The sequence below is a fragment of the Arctopsyche grandis genome, chromosome 1 (genome assembly GCF_051622035.1).
Source record: "Arctopsyche grandis isolate Sample6627 chromosome 1, ASM5162203v2, whole genome shotgun sequence".
NCBI lineage: Eukaryota > Metazoa > Arthropoda > Insecta > Trichoptera > Hydropsychidae > Arctopsyche > Arctopsyche grandis.
This window is the reverse complement of record NC_135355.1, coordinates 12,818,942-12,838,160: the sequence shown is the minus strand read 5'-3', so window position 1 is coordinate 12,838,160 and position 19,219 is coordinate 12,818,942. Positions and strand designations below refer to the sequence as shown.

General features: G+C 31.8%; 1 protein-coding gene across 2 annotated transcripts in view; it reads left to right on the top strand.

Annotated features, from left to right (window-relative positions):
* The first annotated feature begins 539 nt into the window (after positions 1-539).
* Positions 540-19,219, top strand: part of LOC143914291 (neuropeptide FF receptor 1-like) — a 97,232-nt gene continuing 78,552 nt past the window's right edge. The window contains exons 1-2 of one of the 2 annotated variants that reach the window (XM_077434467.1): positions 540-608; positions 13,414-13,734. In XM_077434467.1, the coding sequence (XP_077290593.1) occupies positions 13,529-13,734 (206 nt within the window). In that variant the 5' untranslated portion in view covers positions 540-608; positions 13,414-13,528. Of the gene's footprint in view, positions 609-13,291; positions 13,735-19,219 lie in introns of both variants that reach the window. The other variant, XM_077434459.1, reaches the window with a different exon arrangement.

Genomic DNA, 19,219 nt, shown 5'->3' with positions numbered 1-19,219 from the left:
CTCTGCACGTAGTAATAATACATAATTTGAAAGAAATTTTGCGATCATCTGAAAATTCGACTTTTTAGATTGTGTGTGTGTGTGTTAATATGTTTGTGTGTTAATTCGAATATGTTTAATCGTATCACACTGAACTTTGTAGCGGTGATTGAAATGTTCATGGTTATTTTGTATTTGTATCTCTCTTTATTCAAAGGTCTCCTTTCTTATCTATATTTCCTGAAATGAAATTGTTCAGTGTATCAAACGAAATTTTTGAATCTATAACTTTTATATAAAAGACAATAAAGGGACTTTTGCCGCATCTTGTATACTTCATGGAAAAGAAATTTCGAAAATTGTTAATGCGGTATTTATTTGTTTCAAAATGGTGAGTGGCATCGTGTTTTTCAAGAAAAATCTCATTAAATATCTTGCGATTTCTCAGCTGTAACAAATAAATTGATTGATGTTCGCTCTCATAAACATAGAGATCTTCATTGGATTTTCACAGGGAAAGCTCGATCGACGCCTTGGGCTTTTGCGAGCGGAAAAGCGTCAGTCGCAAAAGGTCGCGGCGTCGACCGGACGCATTTATCGCACTTTACGCTTTGGAAAACTTCTTATCGGTTAGACTGACAAATTGTTCGATAACGATTCCCACTCGTCGGGAAATGGGAGTTAAGCTCTCGTTTCTGATAGTGTCAATTATTTTCTTTATTTTCGACAACATCTTGTAATTGTGTATTAAACATGCATATGTGGGCGAGTGAAGATACGCGTGCCTACGAACCCATAATCAATCATGTATGATACTAACATATATGTATAAATATGTATGTGTTTTTAAACATACTTATAAATTTTCGTTTTAATTGATAGTGAACATGTTGCCATGTAATGTTATCTCAAACTCCATTATACGATTACATATGTCCGTTAAATAACCGTGTTAATGATAAATATCTCTTTGATGCTTGTTTTATGTAATAATGAGGGTGGGTTATGAATTCTCTTTGACAGGGTAATGGTAAAAGAAGCGGTTCAAAGCCCAATGGCTGACCATTCACTAAATATCTCGTGACGTTTTTCGTTTTTATTCTATTGTCTTTAACAACACAACACTTTTCAGTCACTTTCAAAACACTTGAGAAAAATAAATTCAGTTTGAAATCGAGGGTCGAAAATATACATATGTATGTATGTCTATACATACATGTGCAAAAATCGGGACGATGTTGTGATGGTTCATAGACATGCAAGGAAATAATTTGCGTGATTTATTATTGCAATTTTCTATAATCAAAATTGAATTACAACGGGTATTTCAGATAAGTATTTAAATATGAAGTTTTTTTGTATCGTGTTCTGAACCGAAAATTTTATGGATAACTCGGTTTATCTTTGGCATACTCTATTTTTTTAAGTACCTTTACCAAATATAGTTAAAATAAATGTCACCAGTGAAAATAATATTTGGTTGAAGCATCCAGTTAATAAAATATGCAAACCGTAAATTTTATGAAGCTCATTAAAATCAGCAAACCTTGATTGCTTATTTTTGATTGAGCGACCCTCATATTGCATGTTAAGCCATAAAACGCCTGTCCTTATTAATCGATAAGAAAATTCTTATTCCCAATCGTTTTGAATCTCTTCAGCAATCATTTTTCAATGTCTCTTATATCACAATTTTTTTACGCAAAAAAATTAAACTTTATTTACAATAGTCTCACAGCAAATCTGCAGGAATTTAAATTTAGATGTGTATAGACCGTAAATCAAAAAAATATATATATTCCTAAAATTAGTCACTTAAATAATATACATTGTTTATTTCTGGATCACGTATTTTGGATAAGCACTTTCGAAGAAAGTGTGCTGTATTGTAATGAAGCTGATTTTAAAAAGTTCCAGCTGATTTTAAATAGTCCAGGTCCCTTATTTTGTCTATTAAACCGCTCCGATAACAGATGGGCACGAATTTAACAAAGCTAATTTTTCCTACACCGGGGATATTATTTTTTCATCCATGGTTGTAAATTTCAAATCTGGAAATCATAATTATTTTCAAAATATCTAAAAATATTATAGATTGTTTTTCTGCCTTGGGCGCTAGTATTCCTACAGTTTCAGTTGCAACGTCACTGGTATGTACATATACATATATTAATTAAATTTTATACCATTATTATAATTATCATACATATACACTTTCGGTCATATGATGTTTTGAAACATCACTCTATATATATTAGTTAAATTTTACAATATTATCTCTACGTACAACATATGCTCCTGGTATCGAAACATTTGTTTTTTTGAAATCCCCATACTTTTCCCACGTTCTGCCATATAAAATATACATCCTTAGGGCGGTTTCAGACTAGCGTTTTATACGCGCGTAGAATCTCGTTTTTTGAAGTGCATGTAGGCGCGTATAGGCGCGTCGTTTTCCATACGCGCAACTCGTACGAGCGTAGACGCGCTTATAAGCTCGTATTATCCATGTTGATACTAAATCACCACTACCGGTTCGAACGAACACGCTGGAATAAGCCCGTGTACGCGAGTCCGGTTTTTTGAAGCGCGAAATGTAGCGCGCGTGTAAGCGCGTATGCTGAAACGACGATATACGCGCAGAAAAATACGCTAGTTTGAAACCGCCCTTACATCGCGTTTGTTTTTATATATATTATTACATGGAAATTTGCTTACGTAGTTTACGTTTGTTGCCTAGGAAGAGGAAGCTATAACAAGATTATGCTCGTTAGATCTACAGTATAATTAGATGTATGTATGTATGTACATATGTATACATATGTAGAATTTTAAATGAATAAAATTTATATAATAATAATAGCTTTTATTCCAGACGATGAGGAGAATAGTGCAATCCCCAACGCCCATATAAATAATATATAGATAATAAAAAAAGTATTGAAAAATAGTAAACAAAAAATAAATAAATAAATACATAAGTAAATATATAAATATTACTGATAATAAATAATAATAATAATAAATAATAATAATAATAAATAATAATAATAATAATTATAATAAATAAGTCTAATAATAATAAATAATAATAAATAATAATAATACGAAAAAAGTTTAAATAAATAATACGTTGCATAAATACGCTAATTGGATTATTACGCACATTGCGATCGCCCAAAAGACAATTTTCGCCAAGAAAATCGCGAATACGGAATACTTGGCACTCGAGTTCTCGTTAGTAATGACAGTTATCGTTAGTATGATGGACTTTTCGGTTACCACTTTTTAGTGAATTTTGGGCGAGCGCTTTGTGGGCAATAATCACCGAACACAAAAATACATACATGTATCCATGTCTAAGGTTTAATATTGAATGTATGTATGTATATATGTATATCATATTCTTTAGCGAAATACGATTCTTCCAATTATTTTCCATGACCTTTTTATGAAATTTCCGTAGAAAATACATATACATTATACATACATATTCATTCTATAAAAAAATTTATATATAAACAATGTGTCGATTTAACATAATTGTAAGATGAAATAATGGTCTTAGAGTAAATATTTAGTAGCAGTTGTGTATGTGTTAATATTCTAAGGCAGCGATTTCCAAACTGGGAGGCGGGGACTAAATGAAAAATAATATATACTTAAATAAACTTTCATAAAATTACAATCAATTCTGTTCCATAAAATTACAATCAATTACGTAATTTTTGACTGGCTACGAGAGAAAATCCAATGTGTTTGCTCTGTACGAAATTTTTGGCTGCAGATAGTATGAAACCAGGTAAATTAAAACGGCACCTTAAAACGATACATTCTGAACATGTTGGTAAGCCCATAAATTGTTTTTCTAAGAATTTTCTTATTTTTCTTAGATCAGTTTAATAAACAGAAGCAAATGTTCAAGAAAATAGTTTCTGTTCCACTAAATTAATTGATAGCATCGTACAAAGTTTCTTACAGAATCATAAATGTAAAAAAAGCCACATATATAATTAGGAAATTGGTTTTGCCAACAGCTATTGATATGGTTGAAATAATGATCGGCGAATCATATGCAAAACATTTGTGACAAATATCGCTTTCTGAAATACAGTTGGAAGAAGAATTTTATTGTTCGTCAATTATACATTCTTTTAATTTAAAAATGCGTTTGTATTATTTTATGAAATTAAGAGGGAGAGGGGGGGGGAGGCACCAAGAATTTTTTAAAGGGACGGCCTAGTAGCAATAAGTTTGGAAGCCATTGTTCTAAGGTAAACGTGCTATTTTTAGTCATTTTGAAATACATTTCATCACAATATGCTTGTAGTTTCCTCTCACCGTAAGTGGTGTTTTATGTATTATAAGCATTAATATATGTATATTTAACAAACAACAACGACTATAAAATTTAGTAAAAATATTGTTAAATAGTTTTATTCACAAAGCGTAGTAATAAATTAACGTGCGTTGTACATGTGTAATCATGAACAAATCATTGTATATATGTATGTATGTATGTATAAGTAAATTCAAATTCGCACTGTTTCTTGAAATATAAAACAATGACCAATTAATTCGACTTTGCGGAGGATTACATAGTAAATGAATCACGGCTTAAGCCTCCGATATTTAATTGTGCATTCTGATTGGATAAATAAAATTTATCCATTGGACTTCAACGGTGATTAAAGTAAGCATTGCTGTTTAAATCCGATATTTTATTATTGTTAGTTAGAAACCACCTTAATTCATCAATCATTCTACTTAATAAACCCTTATCAGTTGGCGCGTGGAGCGTTATTAAATTGTGCTCGAAAGACTGATTGCAGAATTTGTATATGAGATTATATTGTATATATTATATTATGTACATATTACTTTGTCCAAGTACAATAGACAGCTATTTTTAAAAATACACGTTTTCATATAAAATAATGTTACGGGGGAACACGACTTCGTATATTGTATATTTTTAAATTTGTTTTATTCAGACTTTTTGAAATATTTTTTTAGTTTTTTGAATATATATTTAAAAAAAGCAATTTTATTATAAAGGTATTATTTTATTTTGTTTACAACTCAATTACACTTGGTTAATGAAAAAGGGGGAAGAGTCGTGGAAAAGGTCTCGTTTAAAACGTACATAATGCTCGGTAGAATTCTGGAAGCATACCGGTTTATGTTCTTGTTATTTGTCGCAATTAACCGTGGGTTAAAATAAAAAAGCAGATAGGACACGTTTGCGCAGAAAAGCCAATCTTTCTCAAATAAACCGGTATATTATTTAGTGCTATAAAGAAAATTTAAAAATTATCGTTATAAAATGCGTTGTTTGTTTATAAAGTTTATTTTAAAAATATTTAGCTTATGTAGATCATTCTGGAAAATGCGAAAACTCGATAGTGCGGCAGCTTACGCGGTAGGTCGTTAGAAAATTGAATTATGGGCTACGGTTGAAATATAATGTTCTAGACTAGACTACATACATATGTATAAAATGTAGTCTAGAGTTCAAGTTCACTTTTCATCAAAACTGTTAACTGAAATTATATTATAACTAGTGTTGTGCCCGTTGATTTCAACGGGTAGCTTCTGAAAGGAATTGATACATGAATTAAAATAAAGTTATATGTTTTTTTTTCAATTAATCATGCACACTCGCCTAACAGATTGCTCCAAAGCGATAAGTGTGCTAAACAGAGTAAGGACTCGAGAATATTTAATAAATAATTATTACATAAATCGAAACCATACATGACATCTATGGTCAGACATTGCAAATATCGTATACAAGACAATCAATAAACATCGCATACAATACAACCAATAATATTTTCACGTAATAATACGAATTTACATACAATACACTTCGACATAGAAATCTATGGAGAGAAACCTGGCGAAACCTGAGATATGACACAGTAACTCAAGATTTCGCGAGAGAAATTGGTAGGGAAAGCCAATTTTTCAGGAATCATTTCAATGAAAATCAGAAAAATTTGCAAACTCTGGCCAGCGTCTGCAAGGTCTGGCTAGTAGCAACCAGTGTGACTCGAACTCACAACCACACTGACCATAGCAAGATATGCCAACCACTAGTCCATGCTGCTGGTTATATGTTATATATAAAATAGTGGAAGGTGATTTATAGTGATAATCGATGATAAATTTTTGAAAAGAAAAAGTTAACTTTTTAGTAGTCTTAAAAAATATATTCTGTCGGCGCGCGGTTTTGTCGGGGTGGTTGTGTCGGGTGGTTGTATCGAGGCGATTGTTTGGGGGCGGTTGTGTCGGGGCGCTTATGTAACACGGTTTATGACTGGACACCGATACAAAAACCGACTTTTTAAAAAACCACTTTATTTTTTAATTTTTCACGTTCCAATGAATTCTTGTATGTTTTTTCATTAAAAAGTTTTTTTTTGAACTTATGAATGTTTTGTGTATGAAAATTGTCGCATAATAATTTTGTACGCGTGCACTATGTCACGTAAACATTTTTTCCGTTACCACTTTTGTTTGAATTGTATCAAAATGTGATATTTGATGTTTAAAAAGTGAATGTCTTGTTTTTGCATTTTGGATGTAAACTGTGCGAGCAGCTTTAATACTTAGTACTTTCCAAATAATTTATTCATCAGATTACGGTTTCATCATAAATGATCCTTTCCTGTGTAGCGTCAAAGTATTGTAATAATTTTACATAATAATTTCCTATATTGATTTGAAAGTATATTTTTAGTATTTATTGATAATTCATTAATTTTTGAGCCGTAAACGAGTTTTTATAAATTGAACTGTCATTTTGGGATTTATTATTTCTGACAGGCATGCTACTATCGAAAATACATTTTAATAGATGGTAAAATAGTAGAAGTAATCAATTATAATATTTAGGATAAATAATAGACATTTCCGGTAGTAATGAAGGAGAAATAAAGAGACATGAAATTAGGAGCCCGAAGAAAAATATCTTTGATCATTGTGTTTTACCTGTGATGACGTATGGATATGAAACTTGGATACTAAACGTCAAGTTGCTACACAAAGTCCATTAAGCCCAAATAAGTATGACACATTGTATGCTTGGCATTACGAGGAAAGACAGGAAACGGAATACGTGGTTAAGAAGTATGACAAGGGTAATGGATATAGTAGATAGAGTGAAGTAATTGAAATGTCAATGGGCGGCCCACGTGGGTAGAAGAATAGACGAAAGGTGGACAAAATAAGTGCTAGAATGGTACCCGAGAGAAGGCAAAAGTGTAAAAGGAAGGCCGCAGGTTAGATGGGTAGACGAAATTATAAAAGAGTGTGGGGTGAGATGGATGAGAGCTGCATAAAACAGAAACGAGTGGAAGCATGTTGGAGAAGCCTTCATCCAACAGCGCATGGTGAATGGCTGTAGATCAGGCCTGGGCAAACTTTTTGGATGAAGGGCCACATTAGAAATTAAAAATGAGCGGCGGGCCGCAAGTAAAATACTAATTTTAGATATACATACATTATTCATTATCGTGAAAGGAATTAAAACATATTTTTTTTAAATTTCATACAAAACAACGATTAAATTTAACGAATGAAACTGTTTTACATTTTTAACAGTTTTTTTAATTTCAGGAGAAAATTTTTTAGTTGAAATTCTTAAAAATGCTTGTAAATTTTCATCTGTGATGCTTGATTGTAAAGAATATTTATTGATATTAATGATTGAAAATGTTTGTTTACATATTTAGGTTGATCAAAAAACCACCAACATTTTTTGAGCAAAATCTCTTGCAAAATCTCTTGCAAAAACGAGTTTTTCCGTATTTTTTTTAAGGGCGTTGTAAAATTTGCAAATTTCTTCATAACGGTGTATGTAATTCCCTTAAATCAGCATCCCACTGTAAATATATAATCACCACTTAAATCGTTGATAATTTCATCATAGTCTTCAAATTTATTTTCTGGTATCTTCAGCAATTTCATGGTTGAAAAGTGGTCTACCCGTTTAATCAATAAATGGTGAAAAAAACAGTCGTAGTTTTAATTTAAATGCATTCAAACTTTTCACCATATCATGGACATATACATTTTCCACTTGGAAGACTGTGATGAAAGTATTTATATGTGTCACGATGTCCAAAGTAAAAGCAAAATCACACACCCAGTCATTTAATTAATTTAATCATTTAATTTGGGAAAGTCGATAATATTTTTAATTTCTAAAAATAGAACGATTTCTTCTTTTGTATCTCATACTCGCCGAAGTATTTTTCTTAGGCTAAGCCATCGAATATGATTGTGATAAATAATATCTGTGAAGTCAGATTTAATAACTTGAAGAAAAGCAATGAATTGTCTGTTTTTCAAGCCATGCGATCGTATTAAATTTACAAGTTTAATAATGCAAGATGTCACATGTTCAACTTTTAACACATTTTAGCACAATACTTGTTGATGTATAATACAATGAATTATAATTAAATTGTAATCAGGACAATTTCCGCAAATTTATACTGGATTTTCTTTAATGGTCCAATATTTTTACCGGTCAAACTTGGTGTCCCATCAGATGTTATTTTTTTAAGCAATTAACAACTTTTTCAAAAATATCAGCTCCTGTTGTTTGATCTTTAAGTGATTCCAATGACAAAAGCCCTTCAATAATTTCAAATTGAGTTACATCCGCGTATGAAAATTAATAACAGTGCGGTATCTTTTCGATCATTACTTTCGTCGAGAGCTATCGAGTACCATGTGATCGATTCTAATATTGATGAGAATTGCTTATTAAAATTTGTATTTTAGTTTGACTCAAATTCGAATTCTATCTTATGTCAGAAGCGATAAAATATTTAACAAATCAACAAAAAATTTTTAGATCAGAAAAAAGTAAACTTTTTTGAATTTTGCTCGCGGGCCGCACCAAAATACTCGGCGGGCCGCAGTTTGCCCAGGCCTGCTGTAGATGATGATGACTAGTCACCGGACCCAAAAGGTGCCGCGTATTGTTCAAAGGTTGTAAATGCATTGTTAAAGGTTTGCCGAACCTTTTTTATAAAGGATTTACAACAATGGAACAATGGATAGCACTGTGACTATCCTACCTCTAATGATGACACATATATGTACATATTTACGTACATGTATATATGAATGGATGTATACGGAAAGGACAACTCACATGCTTAAATATATGTATGTACATATTATATACATATATAGATAAATTATTATAAATATATGTACATATCTATTATATATGTACATACATACATATGTATGTATGTAGATAAATTTAAAATCAAAAATCGGTTTACCCAAAGTCGATCGTAAGCCCGTCAATACTTATTGTACCAATTCCAATACTCACCGGCTTTATTTTTTATTGTTCATTCATATGTTCATAAATACTTGTATGTACGTATATATGTATATTTATTATTTCTCCAAGCGCAGAATTTTTGAGACACTTTTGAAATTGACTTCGGTCTGTTAGTAACATTAAACGTATTTGTACAGTCAATATTCACGAGGGATTTTCCATTAGAATGTATATTTTTTATCAAATAAAATAAAGTTTGTATTTATGTGTTAATATATGTATATTGTATAATTTGGTTATCTTTGGTTTTTTAGAATAAAAAATATTTTATCGTCTAATAAATAAAATAAACTAAAAATGAAAGTGAATATGTATTTAATGGTCATGTTTGGAGAAGTGTCAAGCAAACAGTATACATACATATGTACATCAGACGTTAGACGTTAAAAATTAAAAAAAGAAATATCTTATTTCTCGGTACGAATTTACTAACGGTACGAATTTTAATTACGAATGTACATATGTACATGTAGATGTGTATTTGTAATTAAAATTATATATTGAAAGTCTTACCGTGTCTGTGAGCATATGAATTAATATACATATGTATGTACATACATATCTAGAACTAAATATAAATAACAACGCCACCCTTTTCACGTGTGTATTTATTGAGTTTAGCCAGAACTGTGAAAATGTCAATATAATATGCTAAACCAGTCTACTGCGCATAAATAACAAATTTTGATAAAACATATATGTATCTATGTATATGTAAATGTTTATTATTACATCTAAAGTTTTAACATTACATCACATTTAATTAAATATCTTCTTATTTTATCTTGGTGTACGTAATGTGTACATTTCGATTTAATGTGTGTATATACATACATGTGTATATATGTATGTATAAAGGAGATCAAATTTACCGTACTTTCCCATTTATGATTCGGTGAATTTTTGATTAAATATTGGTTTGTCTGTAAAAATATGACAATCCATAATTTCATCTACTAAATATGTATTGCATCTGTATATTTGAGGAATATAATAACTTATTATATCAATTTTATATTTCATACTTATTATTAATAAGTATGAAAAATAAAATTCGGTAATAATGCACACATACAAACGGTGTCTCGACAAAAGCGCGCAACGCATATATGTACAAACAAAAATAAGCAAGATAAAATAAATACAAAAACAAGTAATATAAATATTAAAAACAGGTTTAATTTATAAGAAAAATCCGATAGAACACAGTAATGACAAAATAAGAATCGTTTATTAATTTTGAAAGTGTACTTTTGAATTTGTGCTGATCTTTCGATATTATTATTAATTTAGGACATATAATTATTAGTCACCGGAGCCTGAAGGGGCCGTGTATTGTTCAAAGGTTGTAAATGCATTGTTAAAGGTTTGCCGAACAATGGATAGCACTGTGACTATCCTACCTCTAATAATTATATTTAATATGTCTATTCTTGTTATTCAAGTTTCAATAAAGTGTGAATAAATGTGTTCAATAAAGGTGTTCTATTGGATTTTTATTATACATTTGATTTGTTTTTAATATTAATATTACTTGTTTTTATATTTATTTTCTTGTTTATATATTTTTATATACATACATACATTGCGCGATTCGGGAAGACGATAGCCGAATTGGTAGAGTTATGGGTGCTAGGTTCGATACCTTGTTCCCGCGAAAAATAAAATTAATTTTATTTTTCGAATTTCAATTAAAAAAAAAATTTTATTGTTTAATATGAAAATAAAAAAAATGTTTCAAACCCTCGCTAAATAAAATTTTTATAATTACGTATTTTTATATGGCGAGAACGAAAAATTCAATTAATGTTTAAAAAAAAGGCCAATTGAAGAATTGATTTTGGCGTCGTGGTTGAGACCAATGAACTCAGGTGTACCTATAAGAGGATACTTTGAGGTTATGAGTTCGATACCGCGGCAAAGTCTTGACGAATAAATTTTTGAATTTTTTTATATATATATATATATATATATATATATATATATATATATATATATATATATATATATATATATATATATATATATATATATATATATATATATATATAATAGGAAATATGTAAAAATATTGTATTTTTTGATACATATGTACTAATTTGTAAATCAAATGTTTGATTTCTGTATACATAATAATACGTGATATATAATATATCTGAATCTAACGAATTAATCTTCATTAGTCGAACACAGAACTAAGAAGGCGTGCGAAGATTTCCATTTGCGTATGCAGATATAGAATTTACGTATGTATGCACGTATGTATATACATATGTACAGAATACAGATGTATGTAGGTACATATGTGCATACATATGTACATATGTGTGCATGTATGTATGTACATATATGTACAATTGAGGTCTACGTGACGAGACAGAATGTTAAATTACAGAAAACACAAATATCGGAAGGCAAAGATCGAAAATCGAAAGATCTTAAGTCGAAAGATCAAAATTCGATTCTGCGCGCGCACATTAATACGGGAGGAAAAGCCTGTTCCTCTCGTTCCTGTTGTATTCTGCTCGTGCAAATTAAGTGAGTATGTACCGTTTACCATGCACCATTTTTTTTTTGATCTTTCGAATTAATGGTCCGTACGCACCAAACCAACGACGATTTTGGGCCAACTTTTTAAACCAGTAGCGTACAAAATATCGAAAAAAACTAAATTAAAAAATTAAAATTAAATATTAAAATTAAGCTAAAGAGCGAGATTGAGCTAAAATTAGATCATCGTTGATGTTTTGAATTACAACAATGTTTTGAATTACGACGATACACATTACAACCAGAGAAATATTATAATTTCTCTGATTACGAGCGAAAAAAACCTCGTTATTGTTTATTATAAGTCGTCACGATATACTACTGTGTTTCGGCCGTCGGAAACATTTAACCAACGACGATTTTGGACCAACTTTTAAAACCAGTAGCGTACAAAATATCGAAATAAAAATTAAATTAAAAAATTGAAATTAAATATCAAAATTAAGCTAAAGAGCGAGATTGAGCTAAAATTAAATCATCGTTGATGTTTTGAATTACGACGATACGCATTACAACCAGAGAAATATTATAATTTCTCTGATTACGAGCGAAAAAAACTGTTGTTATTTCTTATTAAAAGTCGTCACGATATACTACTGTGTTTTCGCCGTTGATGAAACATTTAACAAAAAAACTGTCGGTGATTTGTCAAAGGGTTTTTTTTTATTTCGTCGAAATAAAATTAATAATCACACATTATCCGATAAACCTCTGAAATGATTTAATTAATTGATTTATTTCGACGAGAGAAACAATTAAAGACTAAAAAAATTTCGATTGATATACCGACAACGCACCGGATTGCGACGATTGCTCGGTCACCCATACTAATACATGAGATATTCTCAGTAACTGCGCATTATGGGGAAGTAAAAATAATAATTCTTTGATTTTCTTTCGATCTTAGTGCGTATCTTCGTAAGTCAAAACATCTTCGACAAACAAAAGTCGAGCATTACCTGTATGTGATTGTTGATGATCTAATTTTAGGTCAATCTCGAAAATTTATTTAAATTGGGCTTGTTCTGTTTTAACTTTCTATATTTAATTTTAATTTTAATATATATCGATTATAATTTTATTTTGATATTTGAATTTAATTTTAATATAATAATAATATTTTTAATTTTGATATTTAATTTCAATTTTTAAATTTAATTTTTATTTCGATATTTTGTACGCTACTGGTTTTATCCTGCTGGTTAAAACGTTGGACCAAAATCGTCGTTGGTTTGGTCCGTACGCAGCATAAGATCTTTCGATTTTCGATCTTTGCCTTCCGATATTTGCGTTTTCTGTAATTTAACATTCTGTCTCGTCACGGAGACCGGTACAATTGTATACATGTACATAAAATTTGAGCCATAGTGCGGTATTTATCATATGTAGGACTTCTTGAACTAAAATCGTCGGAGCTTTTTGCTCGTTCCGCATTTGCTTCACGTCCGTTTGGTTACGCACATGTTGAGGTCGAATTTCGCTTGCCTATTAATTATTGTCGAGGGTTTTAGTGGAACGGGAATAACACGTTATGTGGTGCGTCTTTTGTGAGTGACATACACGTACATACATACATGTACATATACATACTACATACGCTCTGATATTATTGAGAGGATCTTCACCATGTCTTCTCCATTGGAGGCGAACACGCCCATCACCGTGATTGAGGAATACACCACTACGTTGAAAATCAATGGAACCATTCCATTTTCCATTTTCATTGACGTCCATCCTTGGCTGATCACGTTCTACGTGCCCGTTTTCCTGTTGTCCATCACAGCTAACACGCTGGTCATTATCGTCGTCTTCAAGTACCACTACATGAGGAAGTAAGTCTTATTCATTTTTTATGTACACACATACATACATTTTTTATGTACACACATATACGTATAGTATGAAGTATTAGAAAACATTTTTTAGAAAATTCTTAGATATTAAACACCAGAATACGAATGATAACTGTATTGATATTCGAAACTAAATAACTAGTCGAATTGTCTGGCGTTGCTCAATTGGTAAGAAGGAAAAGTAAAAAAAAAGATTTTTTTCAGAAAATCTTGTACGGGGCCTTTAAGGCCAAGGCCAAAGGCTTTGACCTATCCGAAATAAATCACCTATGCCCTAAATTGGAGTACTATGACATGACACACACAATTTGGAAAACTGTATACGTATTTGGTATAGTAATAGCGTAATCTATATATAGGTATATAAAATTGAATGTCTGTTTGTATGTTTGTTTGGCTGTCTGTCTGTCTCATATAGGCTCCTAAACAACTCAACGGATTACGATGAAACTTTCAGGATTTGTTGTATGCATGTCCGGGAAGCTTACTATGTAAAAAAAACCTCTTAATAATAATATTCGTAATTACGATATTACCGACGCAAAAGTTTGAAGCGCCATTGTGTAGTCAAGGAAATGTGTTCGTTGGTAACCATGTTACCAGTTGGTTTATGATGACATGGCTTTGAAGAGACACGAGTTGAGCTCCAACGGGGACAGGAACGCAACGGTAACGGGAATTTCATGCCTTATTCTGGCATTGCAACGCATGCCGGGTTCAGCTAATATAGTAATAAAACTGTATGGTAATAGGGGATAAAAACTTTTGTATGGAGACCTTCAATCCGGGGATTCGAAATCTTTCAAAATATATCTATCATTTAATTTAGGATACCATGACATAGTATTCCAAATTTCTTAACTAAAAATTGTGGATTTAAAATTTAGCTGCTGGCAGGATCTGAACGATAAAAATTAAATTGAATCAGTGATGTACAACCTTTTTGACAGATGAGCCAATTTATTTATTTATTTGTTCGCCAGCCGCAGTGCGCAAAAGTGACAGCCAGATTTAGTTGAAGAAAGGCTATTTTTTTCAACTTGTGAGGCTCCTGCGAGCGCACTTTTTCAATAACTATAAAGTACATAATTTGCATCATGCGGATTCCACAAAATGGCATTATACTCTAGCTTGCTTCTCAACCGAGAAGACAAAGGGTGGAGAATACCTTGCATATCTCAAGACAAATCCGAGTTGACGAAAGGAAACTATAGCGACAGGAAACGTTAGTGTCTTGATGTGGTTGTGAAAGGTGAGTTGAGGATTAGGGTTTGTAATTTACCGTCAAATTTCATAAACCGGTAAACGATATACGATGTATTCTACTACCGCTATACCGGCAAATAATTTTTTTTTCCTTTTCCTTTTCCCAAAAACATTAACTTATATTGAATTATAAATAATTAAAAATATACCTGAGGTGAATAATAAATAAATGCATTAAAGTAAATTGGTAACAATAAATATTTTTTTTATTTTTAAACAACTATATTTATTTATTTAAAGTTTGAACCATTTAAAAGTTTCGATCATAATTGAAACAACCTTCTGATCGCATTTATTACAAATTGGTTGGTCTATGTTGCCAGTGAATTTATTACTTTAAAATTGCCACATTTGATGTTGAAAAAATAACAAATTTCAGATCCTCATCCACAATACGCCATTTGCATCGATTTTAATGCAATATTATGCAATTAAATGCGTGTTTATGTACTTCATTTGCGATAAATAGTTACCGGAAAATTTTAAAATTTAACGAAACTCTTTTACCGGTAAACCGTTACACCGTTCTGGTTTTATGATTTGGCGATTAACCGGTTTAACGATTTTCCGGTATACCGGAAAACCTGTATTGCAATCAAAAGTTACACAAATTAACCACGTAGAAAAATACATATGTACATAGATTTCACACGCTTCAATAAAACGGATCAAATGGAATATCCGTGACAATAGAACGAATATGCATAATTTATAAAAGCATATTAATTAATATTAAGTTCTAGACTTAAAATAGAACGGAACCCCAGGACAGCTTCAATATCAGCTTGAAGAAGAGAGGCTTGCCTCTCTTCCTCGACTGAAAAGAATAATTTGACGTCGTCAGCAAACAAAAGACACGATAATAATTATAATAAAGAATAAAAATATAAAATTTCAAATTAATACGTTCAGGGGTGTGGAAAAACTCGAGTGGTCACAACATTTTTAACTTTTCTAAGAGAAAAATATCCCACTTCTGGCTTATCAAACTTGGTGATTTATTTTAATTTACATGACTGTTCCGACGCCAGGCGTTCTCAACCGAGATGCGGTTGTAGTTGCTCGGCTGGCGAAGGATTTGGCGGGAAATTATACCAATGACAACAGGTCGTAAATCTGTTTGTAAGCAACTGTATTTGAACTTTAAATGTACAGATAGCAAGCAGGGGGAAAGAGGGGGAAGCTCGCGCCCCAAAAAAACACGTGAGGTTTGAGGTTATGTCAAACCCAACACGTGGCTACGTGGTCTGACTTCGACGAAGACAGACCAGGCTTCCTCACTAAGAATCCGGACGAATACTGGAGCTGATCTCCAAGTATCGTCTGCAGCCGATCAGACTCGAAGTGATCGGTGTCTCGGTAGTGAGGAAGACGCCGAGAGTGAGAATTTGCTCACATAGCGGTGAGTGGGGCGGAAATCTGAACGGGAATGAGCTGGACGCTTCGATGCGGCCAGTACAAAAACAACAACAAAGGGCTATCATTCGTGGGTCGTAAGACCACAAAAACCGACCACAAAGCTCTGACTGCACTATGCGACAACCGAACGATCCGAAACTTCACAACAGTACGCGACCAAATATTGTTTGTATGAAATTGTATGAGACATAACGCACTGCATGACAGACGCATGACGTAGAACGACACCTTGCGTCAAAGTTGACTTTTCGACCAACTTTGACGCAAGGTGTCGTTTGCAACGTGAGTGGGGGTTGCCTTGCGACAGTTATTCTCCTTCTTCATATCGTGACTTTGAAATAGCATGTAGCCATAATCTTTTGGTTTTTCTCGATTGTTCTTCTTCTTCGCATATCAAAGATACTATAATAGCGTCCGTTTCGTCCATTTTGCTCCGAGGTACCGAATGAATGATTAACATAATTTACTGGAGAGTGTCGCATCGCTGTCGTTCAAGTGCGGTTTACCTAATATTGTCGCACACTGTTGTGAAGTGTCGGATCGTTCGGTTATCGTATAGTGCGGTCAGACCTTAAGACAATTAGTCGGAACAATGACATTGATACAAGGATTATACTTGAATATCGCGTGAAGAAAATATGTACATATTTAAAGGGTTGAAAGAACAGTAAAAGAAAAATTGAACAAGGTAAACTGCCACTTTCGGTGAATGGATCTTCACTAAATTTTATATTTTATTTGATGTTAAGCTAAAGCTTTTAGATACGAAATTTCAGTTTAATTTAATGAAAGTTTTAGGAAAAAAATCTTTAAACTTTATTGAAAAAGTACTATTTCTGGTTGAAGTAAAAATCATACCTATTAGAAGTAAAAAAGATTTAGTCCGATTCGTTAAGCAGTTTAGGAGATAATTGATTTCAAAAACTTTGATAGGACTAAAGGTGTTTTTCTAGATCATGAAAACGTGTTCAGTGGTTGATTCTACGTTTGAATCAGTCAAAATCTTGAGTTAGAATTTCCGCATGATCACAAAACTTCATATATGTATTGTTACTACGTACATATGTAGATAATGTAAAAAAAGTTAGCGCATCCCTGCTTAGACGATTAAATATATTTATTACAGCTTTCAGAGTGCGTAGCCGTAAGCGCAAAAGCCTATTATTTTACGCTAGTTTCGGCCATATCGTGGTGTGCCAATATTTAATGTCTATAATAATAAAGCGGTCAGCTCCATGAAAAATATAGTATGGGTAATAAAATACATTAAGGTTAACAACTCCTAGTATTTTATTACTAGTTTTTATTTTATTTATATTTTTATTTGATTTTGGAAGTAGTGGAACACTTGAATACGAATCTATAAATATCAAAATTCTAACGATAAAAATGTGATTGTTCACGGACGATATAGTGAATTATATTATATTTCAAACAGATTATGAAACTAAAGCAGAAAATTAAATAAGGCACCCTATCGTCCCACCTTCTCTTTCCCCTCCCCGTTGCAACGCTGAAACATTAAAGTAGGGTAGGACGCTATAATTTTTACTTTATCTAGTGACAATAGATGAAGTTTTGTTTTTTAATGTATAAATTAAAAATATCTGACCCGTTGCATTGGAATGTCTTTATTTATGTACATATGTGGTAAGGATGGTGCTGATGTTGGGTGTGCTGGGCATAAATGAAAAATCAAAAAAAGCGATATTTTTAAAACCAATTTTACTGTTATATTATTTATACATTAATTCGATTCTTCCCTCTATAGACATTAATTTTTCAATTACGCTTTCATAAAATGAACTCTTCTGTTTTAACTTGATAAGTACCATTTTTCCTATCGAAATCTAGCTTAGGCCACATATGCAGTGGCGGACTGGGACTGAAATCAGTGCATGCCAGGAGTCAAAGGGGGCCCCACCCAGGGTTAAAAAAAATTGTCCCCCCCCCACATATAACAAAATTTTCTTCTTTCCATCACGCTAAAAATCAAGGGCAAAAAATAAATAAAATTTTCAAAAATGGGAATAAACAAATTTAGGTACAAGAAAAATGGCAAAAGCAATATAGATCCATAAATTACATTGTATATTTCGTTTTAATCCTTGTCCTAGGTAAATAGAATGCATCATAAAAGAATGCGGCATAAAAGCGGCTTTTACTTTCGGTAGAAAACAATCAGGGACGTCATTTCAGCTTTTTCTTGGGGGGGGGGGGGGCAGGCAAAGATTGGTCAAATTGAATTTTTTTTCAAAAAATCTTTTTTATATCGGAATAAAAATGGAAAATATACAATATGAAAAAATAAGCTTATTTTTGAAAAAATATATATAAAAATATCTTATGTAAAAAGCCAAAAAAGCGCCGCAGGCGAAAATTTTTTTCCAAAAATCTTCACATGGTCGCAAAATGGTTAACAAAAGTCGACCATCAAAATGTATCAGTATATAAAAAAAATATACAAACTTTCGGAAAAATAAACGATACACATTTGAGACAAAATAAAGTAAAGGCGACCTTTCTAACGATTCGCTCAATGGGATGAACAGTTTCTAAGAATGTTACCCAAGGCATACCACTTAAAAACCAAAATATATTTGCTTCAAAATAATAAAATCTTTTTTTTTCAAAGCACATAGCAGCGATTATTTTATTAGTTACACAAAAGTAACATAATATAAGAAATAAACGCAGCATTCATAGATCCATAGTATCTCATTAATCATTAAATTCATAATATTTTCTAAATTCACCTATTCCTTAATTTAGGGGGGCG